General features: G+C 39.4%; 1 protein-coding gene across 1 annotated transcript in view; it reads left to right on the top strand.

Annotated features, from left to right (window-relative positions):
- Positions 1 to 11,604, top strand: part of NANOG (Nanog homeobox) — a 48,719-nt gene extending 37,115 nt beyond the window's left edge. The window contains exon 5 of the mRNA XM_049884818.1: positions 11,209 to 11,604. Coding sequence (XP_049740775.1) covers positions 11,209 to 11,604 — 396 coding nt within the window. The remainder of the gene's footprint in view (positions 1 to 11,208) is intronic.
- Positions 11,605 to 13,186: the final 1,582 nt, after the last annotated feature.

Below are 13,186 nucleotides of genomic sequence, written 5' to 3'. Positions count from 1 at the left end.
ATTTTATCACTGATTTTTAAAATCATTTTATTATCCTATTTCTCTCTTACAACACTCTTTTTCTCAAAGTATATTTTGTCTGATATCCTCCCATCTTATTCTGAGCCATGACCATCAGGGTTTCAACCACGTCACTCCAGGAAACTGCTCCCATGGAGATCACTAGTGAGCTCCATGTTGCTAAATCGAATGGCAATTCTCAGTCCTTGTCTCACCTGACTGGAGGAGGACACTGGCCTTTCCATTATCAAAATAACTCTACGTCAATCAAAATTCTATTAACAGAAAAGATGCTTAACGTTTAACTCCTTTGAACAAACATCATAATGCCTTTATAGATATTCAATGTTACATTCTTCTCTGGTCTTCTCAACACTACTATTCCTTTTATTTTCAAATGCACATTTGATCTTTTTTCTAATGTATGCTATCAGTACAACTTTCTAACGACCTTTTTGAAGTTTGCAAATTTATAAGTTTCAGCATTCCCTTACCTGCTAAGCATCAAATATCTAATCTTCCTTACTGGGTGTCATGAGATTCAGCCTTCTGTACTTACCATCAGGTAGATCTTGAAGTGGTTAGTTACTGACTTAGGCAGGGTTCTCTAGAGAAGCAAAACCAGTGAAGCATATATATATATACATATATACATATATATATATATATATATGAAGAGAAAGCGAGAGAGAGAGAGATTTATCTTGAAGAAATGCTAAATGTTCACATGGTTGTAGAGGCTGGCAAGCCCAAGTCCACGAGTCAGACGTCAGCATGGCAGCTTCTCCTGACTCACGTAGCTCCAGGAAATGTTAAACCCAACATCGGCAGGTAGATGGTAGGCTGCTGACTCACAGGTTGCAGAGGCTGACGAATCCCAAGATTAGCAGCTAATACAGCTGGCTGCTGGCTCAAGTTCCAAGAACCAGAGATCAGAAGACGACAAGCAGATGCAAGATCCAGAGACAGCAATAGTCAGTGAGCTTTGCCAGAATGTTCATATATATTGGATGCAGGCCACATCCCTGAAGAAATTCCCCTTACGACTGACTGACTGATCATATTAGATCATACCATAAAGATGATTACATTATATCACAAAATGAAGGTTAACTACATCATTACATAACTGCCAAATGACATCATTACATAACTGCCAAATGACCTCATTACGTGACTGCCAAACCACTGAGAATCATGGCCCAACCAAGTTGACACACAACCTTAACCATCACAGTTATTCACTTATTTAAAGGAAACTTGTAATTTTAAAAATCTGGGGTGCTGGTCCCTAAGTCCTGGCTGGTAAGCATTTTGCTTACCCCCTATATTAATGACAGTTTTATTTCAAATTTGCTTCTTTGTTTTTTCCCACAAATTTTAGCGTGTTTTGGGAATGATCTGGAGTGACACAGACTCAGGCCAGCAGGGTAAGGTTTCAGGATATAAAAGAGTGTATAGGGTAAAGCCCCTTATGTCTTATTCCCTTCAATTGCCAAGAGATGCTGTGGCTAAACTCCAAACTTGAGCTGTTTTCAGAAAGGTATTGTCAAGTAGGGGCTATAAATTGAGCTTGTCTGTTTACAAGACTGTATGACTAGCTTTTTGTTACCACTTATCACTTGGACCCCAGAAAAATTTAGTCCACTCTTTTTGGGCCTAAGATAGATCTACTTTCTATTAATAGTGCTCACTCCAAGGGTCAGGATGAGAGTCCCACTCCCATTTAGTTCATTTTAAATCATTACGTTCTTCTTTCAGCATAATTTGGGATCAACATACCAGGAAAAAAGCCCAAACTGGTATGCTTTTCTTTATTTATCTTGGCTCCAACTTTCTCATTTTATGGGCCAAATTATCCAGCATGTATGTAAAGTTCTAAATGTCAGATTTCAACCTCATATCTTGTACCACCCTCAGCATTCTGACCAAATCAAATGGGAACTATAGCATAGCAGCAAATGGGCTGTAAGTGTCATTAAAAAAAGACCAAACCCGTTGCTGTCGAGTCGGTTCACACTCATGGCAACCCCATGTGTTGCAGAGCAGAACTGCTCCTCCAGGTCTTCTTGGCTGTAATCTTTATAGAAGCAGATTGCCAGGACTTTCCTCCATGGTGCTGCTGGGTGGGTTCAAACTGTCAACCTTTAGGTTAGTAGCCACGAGCAAACCGCTTGTACCACCCAACAAAAAAACAAACCCACTGCCATCGAGTCAATTCCGACTCATAGCAACCCTATAGGACAGAGTAGAACTGCCTGATACAGTTTCCAAGAAGCACCTAGCAGATTCGAACTACTGACCTCTTGGTTAGCAGCCATGGCGCTTAACCACTACGCCACCACCCAAGGTCCTTATAAACATCATTAAACCCCACTGCCATCGAGTTGATTCGGACTCATGGCGACTGTCCAATTATCATGAGTATCCTGTAAACAGCAGGCCAACGAATTAGTGGGGCACAGTCTATAGGAAGCCATTGTAGGACCCAAGAAGATTTCAACAGTTTCCCTTTAACACCTAGAGGATACATCGTAGTCTTATTGGTCGAGGATTCACTTCTACTCTAACTTCCTTTTTAGGATGAGCTCATACTGCCAAACCAACACTGTACTGATATATCTATCACCTTGGGAATTCTGGAGAAAGAACTGCCGTTGCCTAAGACATCTCACTGCAAGCCTGCCCACACTACAAACTGAAAGGCCAAGAATGACAAGCTGCAGCCACATCAAAACTGCCCCACAGACAAGGTGAGTCTGACCCTGACTCCTTTGCAAATCAAAGACACCACTTAATTCCCTGAAAGCTTAAAAGAGACTCTCTAGGATTTTACCACTCAGTGACAGTCTGGTTCCAAAGGGGAAAAGGAGGTGATCCTGCAGTATCCACACTGGCTGAGAGAAATACAGCTAAGTCTCCACAAACTACACAGAGAATCAGGATAAGAAACCTCAGGGCTGTTGGCATGACCTGGAAAACTGCTGGGCTGATACGAACTGTAGGGTTTGTAAGAGTCTTTATTGTGTTTAAATTTGTGGTTTTCTGCTCTTACCAAGAAGGTTCTCCTCCTCCCCTGCTTTTCTCCATGTCACACTCTCTCAGTATCTTCCAGTGAAAAGAGCAATTACAATCACTGGAGCAGCCAATCTGTAGTCTAATTGGTATAGATGAGTGGCTTAATATAAACGCACGGATTTCTATACCCACAGATGAGGTATACAAACAGGATATCAGCTCCTTCCTATCAGAAAAACTCCACGACTGGCTTTTAGTTTAAAAAAACTTAACACGCACACACAAAAACCTTAATGTTTTACTTCCTTGAACAAACATCAAGACTTCTTTACAGATATTCAATGTCAATTCCTTTTTGTGCTTTTGAGCAAATACTGTAAGTCCCCTGTTTTCCAATTTGAATTGGTATGTATTTCCTTTCAAATAGCCTTTTGAGATGTATTAGCTAATGATTACAAGGCCTTCCCTCAAAGCAATTCCCAGAAAGAGTGAGGCAGGGAATGCTCTCAGATATAAAAGAAAACCTGAAAATCAGTGGGTTAAGAACTAAACCCGTTGCCATGGAGCTGAGCCCGACTCATAGCGACCCTATAGGACAGAGTAGAACTGCCCCACAGGGTTTCCAAGGTGCAGCTCCTGGAGTCAGGCTGCTGACCTTTCAGTTATTAGCCAAGCTCTTAACCACTGTTAAGAACTAAGCTGTGGTAATTACACAACTTCTGGCTGGTGGCTGCTCCCCTCACTTCTGCATGTTTATCTTTAATACGTGGTTAAGAGCTCGGCCTATCTAATCTTTGGCTGAAAGGTGGATTTCGGGAGCAGCTTCAGTTCTGAGTTACCAGAGTGTCTGGGGTAGGTTTATTTTTAACTGTCACCTCCTTTGGGTAGCCTTTACTAGCCAGTAACAACTAAGTCAAGTAATGCAGCCTTTGCATTCTGCATTTTCCCCAATCATAGGATATATTTCACAGTATTGCAATAGCCAATTTTCTTTTTTTACAATTTAATTTTTTGTTGTTGCTGAGAATATACACAGCAGAACATATACCTATTCAACAATTTCTACATACACACTTCAGTGACATTGATTACATACTTCTGGTTGTGCAACCATTCCCATCCTCCTTTTCTAAGTTGTTCCTCCCCCATGAACATAAGCTCACTGCCTCCCTAGGGCTCCTATCTAATCTCTCAAATTGCTATTGTCAATTCAGTACCCTGCAGATCTTAAAATAACACAATGCTCAAGGCAAACATTCTTTACTGGTTAAGCTAAACTATTGTTTGGTTTTAAGAAGACTTCAGGGGATATTTTTGGTTTAAGGTTTAAGGCTGCAATAACCCTTCTTCTCTAATAGAATACAGTCACAGATAATCTTCAGGTAAATTCCTGGAGGGCAAGGTCTTGTTCGCCATTGTACAATCAGCACCAAAGCTCAGCACTTAACAGAGAAGCATGCACAAAAGATTTGTGGTAAAGAATAAAAATAAATAGAAAAGAAAGGAAAGAAATGATGAGAAAAGAAAAAGGCAGCAAAACAGTCTAATACGTAGCAGGAGGTGTGAGCAAGAATGAGCCTTACAATCAGAAGAGGAAGAGTTTCACCTACAGCAATAGAAGGTAGTCAGGAAAGCCTTAGGTATGTAAGCAAAATTTTGAGTCATCTGTTTTTCTTGGTAGAGAGTCCAAAACTTTTATCAGATTCTCAGAAAAGTTTAATTACTGGTATAGAACATAATAAACTGTATTCCGAACCAGAGGTTACCAGCCTCTGACCCATCCTCTTCCCATCCCACCTCCATGATTATGGCGATGATTTCACAAGTGTACGTATGTCAATACTTATCAAATTATATGCCTTAAATATGTGCAATTTGTTGTATGTCAATTACACCTCAATAAAGCTGTTTTTTAGAAACTTAATAAGAAAACAATCCAATTAAAAATAAGCAAAAGATTTGAATAGATACTTCATCAAAAAAGATACAGAAATTGCAAATAAAAACACATAAAAATATGCTCAACATCACTGGTCGTTAGGAAACAGCACATTAAAACTACAATGAGATTCCCCTACATACCTTTTTGGTTAGTAGCAGAGCGCTTAACTCTTTGTGACTCCTTCATCCCTATTCAACAGAGTAGAACTGCCCCATAGGGTTTCCTAGGCTGTAATCTTTATGGGAACAGGTTGTCAGGTCTTTTCTCCTGTGGAGCCACTGATGGGTTCTAACTGCCAACCTTTAAGTTAGAAGCCCAGTGTTTAACCACTGTGCCACCAGGGTTCCTTTGTATCATACAGTGGATGCAAAATAATATTTGTTAAATAGAGTGTGTGTGTGAGGGGGGATTACTTTTAGAAGGCACAATTCCCCAGCAGTTTGACACTGGGGTAATTCATGAGACCTTATACGGCCACCACTTCCACTACCTCTTGCTTTTATCTTCCCCACTTAAGATTATATTATAAAGCACATTTTTTAGATACTTGTAAAACAGTGTTGATCAAGATAGCATTTTAAGGAGTTGTTATGTTAAACATTGATGATATACTCTGCAGTGATTGAAATTTATTCCAGTGTTTGTGAATTCTTCCTATATTTTAGGTTCTATTCAAAAAGCCACCTTTCAATAGAAAAGATTTATAAGCATCAGTACACATCAATAAAATGAAATACAGTATGCCCTAATTTACTTGAGAAGTTATATAAATAAAACTGTAAAACTCTTTTGAGGAATACAAAAATAGACGACTTAATATTGTAAAGATATTAGTTCTCAAATTAATTTATAAATTCAATATTATTCCAATTAAAATACCAGAGACAATTATACTTTTTTAATCTGTTGTGTGATGAATTACAGTACTTGATTTTCTAATGTTAAAATAACTTTGCAACCAGTGGGTTAAACAAGAAATCAAAAGGAAAATTAGAAAATATTTTGAGATGAATGAAAATGAAGACACAACATACCAAAACTTATGGAATGAAGCTATAGCACTGCTTAGAGGAAAATTTATACCCAAAGACCTATATTAAAAAAGAAGAAAGATTTTAAATCAATAACCTAGGGTCTGACCCGAAGACACGGGAAGGAGAAGAGCAAACTAAAAGTAAGCAGAAGGAAATAATAAAGATTAGAGTAAAAATTAATTAAATAGATAAGAGAAAAACAATACAGAAAAATCAATATAATCAAAAACTGTTTCCTTGAAAAGATCAATAAAATTAAGAAACCTTTAGCTAGATAAATGCACCCAGGCGGTACAGTGGTTAAGTGCTCAGCTGCTTTCCGACAGATTGGTGGTTCATACCCACCAGCTATTCCAAGGGAGAAAGATGTAGCAGTCTGCTTCCATGAGATTACAGCCCCGGAAACTTTGTGGGGCAGTTTTACTCTGTCCTATAGGGTCACTATGAATCAGAACTGATTTGGCAATACTGGGTTGGGGTTAGCTAGACAGACCAAGAAAAAATGAGATAAAAGTAAAAATTACTAGAATCAGAAATGAAAGAAGAGACATTACCATTGAGCTCACAGATGTAAAAATGATTATAAAAGAATGTTTAAATAATTTTATGCTAATAAATTAGAAAATTTAGATGAAATGGATGGAAGTCACAAGCTACCAAAACTGATTCAAAAGGAAATAGACATTCTGAACAGACCCATAGCAAGTAGCGGATTGAATTAATAACTTAAAAAATTACTCACAAAGAAAAGCCCAGGCCCAGATGGCTTCAGTGGTGAATTCTACTAAAGATATAAAGATGAATTAATACCAATTCTTGACAAGCTCTTCATAATATAGAAGAAGAGGTAATACTTCCCAAATCATTCCAGGAGAATAGTATTACTGAAATACCAAAACCAGGCAAAGCTATTACAAGAAAACTACAGACCAATATCTCTTAAGAGTATGGATATAAATATCCTCACCAAAATACTAGCAAACCAAATCCAGCAACATATAAAAAGAATTATGCACCATGACCAATGGCATTTATCCCAAAAATGTAAGGTTGATTCCACACACAAAATCAATGTAATACATCATACCAATAGAATAAAGGACAAAAACCACAGGATCATCTCAACAGAGGCAGAAAAAAAGCATTTGGCAAAATCCTACAGTCTTTCATGATAAAAAACACTCAGCAAACTAGGATAGTAGGGAGCTTCCTAAATCTGATAAAGAGCATCTGCAAAACATCCACAGGTGTCCTGGACTGAATTAGGTCCCCCCCAAAAACGTGTATCAATTCGGCTGGGCCATGATTCCCAGTATTCTGTGGCTGTCCTCCATTTTGTGATTGTAATTTTATGTTACTGAGGATTAGGATGGCATTGTAACACCCTTACCAAGGTCACATCCCTGATCCAATGTAAAGGGAGTTTCCCTGGAGTGTGGCCTACACCACCTTTTATCTCTCAAGAGATAAAAGGAAAGGGAAGCTGGCAGAGAGGGGAGGGCCTCATACCACCAAGAAATCAGGCTGGGAGCAGAGCATGTCCTTTGGACCTGATGTTCCCAGCCCAAGGGAAGACTGATGACAAGGACCTTCCTCCAGAGCCAACAGAGAGAGAGAGGCTTTCCCTGGAGCCAGCACCCTGAATTCGGACTTCTAGCCTACTGGACTGTGAAAGAATAAACTTCCCTTTGTTAAAGCCATCCACTTGTGGTATTTCTGTTACAGCAGCACTAGATAACTAAGACAATAGCTAACATCATATTTTATGGTGAAAGACTTAAAAAAGCATTCCTCCTGAGATCAGGAACAAGGCGAGGATGTCTGGTCATTTCTAGTCACCATTGTACTGGAGGGTCTAGCCAGGGCAATTAGGCAAGAGAAAGAAATAAAAGCCATCCAGATTGGAAAGAAAGAAGTAAAACTATATCTATTTGCAGATGACAAGATCTTGTACATAGAAAATCCTAAAGAATTCACTAAATACTATTAGAATCAATAAACAAGTTCAGCAAGGTTGTAAGATACAAGATCTATATGCAAAAATCAATCACAGTTCTATATACTTGCAATAAATAATTCAAATATAAAATTAAGAAATATTTATAATAGCATCAAAGTATAAAATATCAAGGAATAAATTTAACAAAAAAGAGTGTAAATTATACTCTGAAAACTGTAAAACTTTGAAAGAAATTTAAATAGATCTAAATAAATTGAAAAACATCTCGTGTACATGGATCGGAAGACTTAATATTGTTAAGATGGCAATACTGCACAAATTGAACTACAGATTCAACACAATCCCTATCAGAATCCTAGCTGGCTTCTTGGACAAGCTGATTTGAAAATTCGTATAGGACTGCAAGGGACACTGAATAATCAAAACAATCTTGAATAAGAGCAAAGCTGAAGGGCTCATGCTTTCCAATTTAAAAACTTACCACAAAGCAACAGTAATCAAGACAGTATGGCACTAGCATAAGAGCAAACATATAGGTCAATAAAAGAGAGCTGAGAGTTCAGAAATAAACCCATGTGTCTATGGTCAACCAATTTTTGACAAGAGTGCTAAGAATAGTTTTTTCAACAAATGGTATTGGGACCCCTGGAAAACTACATGCAAAAGAATGAAGCTGGACTCTTACCTCACACAATATATTAGAATTAACTCAAAATGGATCAAAGACCTAAATAGGAGCTAAAACTATGACACTCTTAGAAGAAAACATAAGGGTAAATCTTCATGACCTTGGACATGGCAGTAGATCTTTAGATTTAAAACAACAACAACAACAACATGAGCAACAAAAGAAAAAAACAGATCTGACCTCATTAAAATTTAAAAAAATTCAATGGACACTAAGTGTTTCAAAGGACACTACCAAAAAAGTGAAAAAGACAACCCACAGAATGGGAAAAAATATCTGCAAATCATGTATCTGACAAGGGACTTGTATCTAGACTATATAGAAAAAAAACGCTTACAACCCAATAATAAAAAGACAAACAATCCAATCTAAAAATGGGTAAATAACCTGTTTAGATGTTTCTCAGAAGATGTACAAAAACGGCCAGTAAGCACATGAAAAGATGCTCAAAATTTTCATTTGTCATTAGGGAAATGAAAATGAAAAACACATGAGGTACCACTTCATACCCACTAGGATGGCTATAAACAAAAAATCAGATAATAACAAGTGTTGGTGACGATGTGGAGAAATTGGACCTTATACTCTGCTGGTGGGAACGTGAAATGGCGCAGTTTCAAAAACAGCCCGACAGTTCTTCAAATGGTTAAACACAGTTACCATAAAACCTAGCAACTCTACTCCGTTGAGAGAAATTAAAACATATGTCCATATAAAAACCTGTACATCTGTTGTTGTGTGCTGTTGAGTCAACTTGGACTGATAAGGACTCTACAGGACAGAATAGAACTGCCCCATAGTTTCCTAGGTAGAAATCTTTAAGGCAGCAGATCACCAGGTCTGTTCTCTGCGGAGCAGCTGGTGGGCTCAAACTGCCAAGCATTTAACCATTGTACCACAAGGGCACAAAAACAAAACAAAGCAAAGTAAAATTTGTACAGCAGTGTTTACAATAGCATTATTCACAATAGCCAGAAAGGTGGAAATAATCCAAATGTCCATCAAATGATGAATGGATAAACCTTTGAAAACATTGTGCTACTTGCCCTCTGTGTCCCATCCCCCCAGCCTTAAACAACCACTAATCTAGTTTCTATCTCCATAGATTTGCCTCTTCTGGACATTTCATATACATGGGATTATACAATATGCGGTCTTTTGTGACTGGCTTTTCTCACTTAGCATATTGTTTTCAAGGTTCGTCCCTATTGTACCACAAATAGCACGTGCTGCATTCCTATTTGTAGTCAAATTATATTCAGTTGTATATTCATACATATATTCTGTTACATGGATTATGAATATACCACATTTTGTTTATCCATTCATCAATAGATGGACATTTGAGTTGTTTCCAATTTTCGCTTCCTGTGAACAATGCTGCTATAAACATTTTCATACAAGTTTTTGTACGGGCATATTTTTTCATTTCTCTTGGGTATACCTGGGAGTAAAATTCCTCCTCTGCTATGTACAAATGATTCACAGAAAAGGAAATATAAAGAGCTCTTAACCATGTGGAAAAAATGCCCAGCCTCATACTAAAATTACAAACTCAAAGAAAAAGGACCCCTTTTGACCTGAAATGGATAAAGACTAAAAAGTTCAATAATAAAACATTCTGGTAAGAGTGTGTAGAAACTGGCACCCTTATACCTCGGTCGCTACTTAACTTTATTCCAATCATTGAGCATTTGGCCAAGAGACAGGGGTGACAAATATTGTGTGATCCTACTTATATGTAAATGCATAGAGACCAAAGTTTACTAGTGGTTACCAGGGGTGGATGGGAGGAGGAAAGGGGTAGTTATTACCGAATGGGCATACAGTTCACGTTAAGGCTGATGGAAAAATTTGGAAACAGTGGTGATGATTGTACAACATGATGAATGTAATTAATGTCACTGAATTGTACCCCAAAAATGGTTGAAATGGCAAATGTTTTGTGTCTTACCACATTAAAATTAAAAGAGAGATCATGGACCCAGTCTCCATTTTAAAAAATGTCAAAAATTATATTTTCCAACTGAAAATCAAGATAGTCCAATGAATATAATCCATTCATTTTTTTCTTCTGATTTTAAAATAAATCAAAACATTTCCTTGGTCCTCTAAGTAACATGTCCTCTAGGCCCAGGTCCTTCTGTACCTGTGGATGAGCCGGTATTGCTTGTATCATATTATTATTCACTCACCTCTAACCTGTACTAAACGTTCGTTTGCTGTATTCTTTGATTTTGATTGAGCAATACATGAACAAAATGCTAAATTAAAAAATATATATATATCAAAAGAGAGAGACAAGAGTGCTAGTTCCAGCTTTGCCAGTGATTCACTGGGAAACTATTCATCTCTCTGGGGCTCAGTTTCCTCTTGTAAAAAATGAGATTTGAATTTAATAACTTAATCTCCGAAATATTTCCCAACTCCGATGATTTAGCCTTACGCAATTAAGTCACAAAGCCTAGAGCAATCCAAGAAGAGCAGTTAATTTTAAATTCACTTCAGAATAAGAGACGGGAAATACCTGCATTTGAAGGTTTGCTGGGTTCCAAACACATCCTAGGTTATAGCAAAAAATGGATTTAATGATCCTGAACAAAACGGAATAAAACACATTTCCGCAGCCGCCCACGCCTGCGCAGTGAAGGCTGCTCGCGGAGGCCGAGCCGCGCCTTTTGCCGGGTCGGCGGTTTCGGCTCGGCTAGGCCCTGCCTCTGTGGGACGACCGGGGATGGGAGAGCCGGCCCCCGGCCCCAGGGCCCGAAAAGGGGCTTACGGAGCTGCGAGCCCCGGGACTCTGGCAGGCTTGGTGCTCGCTGAGGCGCCCGCCCTATGGCAGCGGCGGGAGCAGGACGGCGACCGGAAGAAGGAGGAGATAGCCGCTTGGAGGGACCCGCACTTTCAGCGGCTCGGCTGCAGCCATGGCCCTGGTCAAGGAGACAGATTTGTTACTAGATGATTCCTTGGTGCCTCTCTTCGAGAATTGACAGCCCAAGCTTTCCATGGTGATGGTGACAGCGTGGTGTAGCCGCTACCTCTCGTGCAGCTTGGCCCCCAACATAATTTCGCGGTTCTGAGTCCCAGACCCTAACCTACTCTCTCTACCCTTTCCTTGTCTCACCTGCCCTGCCCAGGGCAACCTTCTCCCACCCTCCACCCCGTCTCTTCACCTCCCTCCTAACCTCAGCTGGGGCCACTCGATTGGCCAAATTTCCTCAATAAACACAGTTTAAAAAAGATTTTGATTTTAATTTTATATAAAATCAGGTAGCTTTGGGAAGTGTGGAAGGAGAAAATGCTCTCAACCAAGGACTATTCCATCCAGCTGCCTAACAAATACTTATTGTGCCGGTTATCAATGTATTGCCTCTTAGCTCCAGATTCACCCTTCAACACCTGCTTTGTGGTAATCAGTGGAATTCCTTTAAGCATTTCTTTTTTACAGTGTTAAGCACAATGTTAGGATTTTTCAGTAGAGGGTGCTGGAAGGATAGTCCAAGAGGAAGGGGCTTCCCCTGCAGGTGAACGGTGCCAGTGAGAGAAAATTTGGTGGTGCTCTACCCCAGCCATGCACCTGGAATGCAAGGTCCCTCGGCAGCCTTGCAGCCTGGCTTAGCCTAGTGATCACTTTCCATAGGGACACCACTTGCTTCAGGCTTTCTACCCACATTAGCATCCTGACTCCCTCTATACACAGGTCTGGCCACCAGCTCCGGATCCTGCAGAGTTGTTGCCTGCTTGTCTACTGACTGTAAAACAGCTCTGGCCCAAACCAGCAAATTTCTCTGCTACTCATCATCTCCAGTGAGGTCAGAACCTCAGCTTTGGGGATGTGGCCTCCCAAGTTTGTCCTTCCTTGGATACTTTCCTTCAGCCCTAGGGTATCGTATTTTCTTTCACTCTTTATTATAGCTTAATATTCCTTAAATTTTCCCTGTTGAAATTGATGTGTGCTTTCTGTCTTCGGATAGGACCCAGACTGATACACTTAAATAAGTAGTGTTAGATAGTGGTCTAGGCACTATAGATATATCCATGAATAAGGCAGACAAGGTACTTGCTTTTATGGAGCTTAATTTCTACAGAGGTTAACTAAGACATAACTCACAAGGTAAGTCAGCCATGTAAAACTCTCAGGCAGAATACTCCAAGGATGAGACAAGTGCAAAGAACCTAAGTAATAATGAACTTGATGAACATGAGAACTAAAGACCACTGGGGCCAGAGCTCACTCAGCAAATACGAAGCATAACAAGATGAAGGTAGGGTAACCTGGGAGGTACAATGGTTGAAGGTCTGAGTTCACCCAGTGGTGCCAGTGGTGTCTTAGGGTAAAAAAGACCTGGTGATCAACTTCTGAAAAATCAGCCACTGAAAACTCTACGTATGTAGCAGTTGCCATGAGCTGGAATTGACTAGATGGTAACTGTTGTTTTCTGGTTTAACCATAACTTATTGTCAGGGCACTTTGAGAATGAATGAATGCAGAATAGTAATTACACCAGGACAACAGGAGTAAATTAGGACTTATGATCCCCCTA

This window comes from Elephas maximus, chromosome 4 (genome assembly GCF_024166365.1).
Source record: "Elephas maximus indicus isolate mEleMax1 chromosome 4, mEleMax1 primary haplotype, whole genome shotgun sequence".
NCBI lineage: Eukaryota > Metazoa > Chordata > Mammalia > Proboscidea > Elephantidae > Elephas > Elephas maximus.
This window is presented reverse-complemented; position numbering and strand designations above follow the sequence as displayed.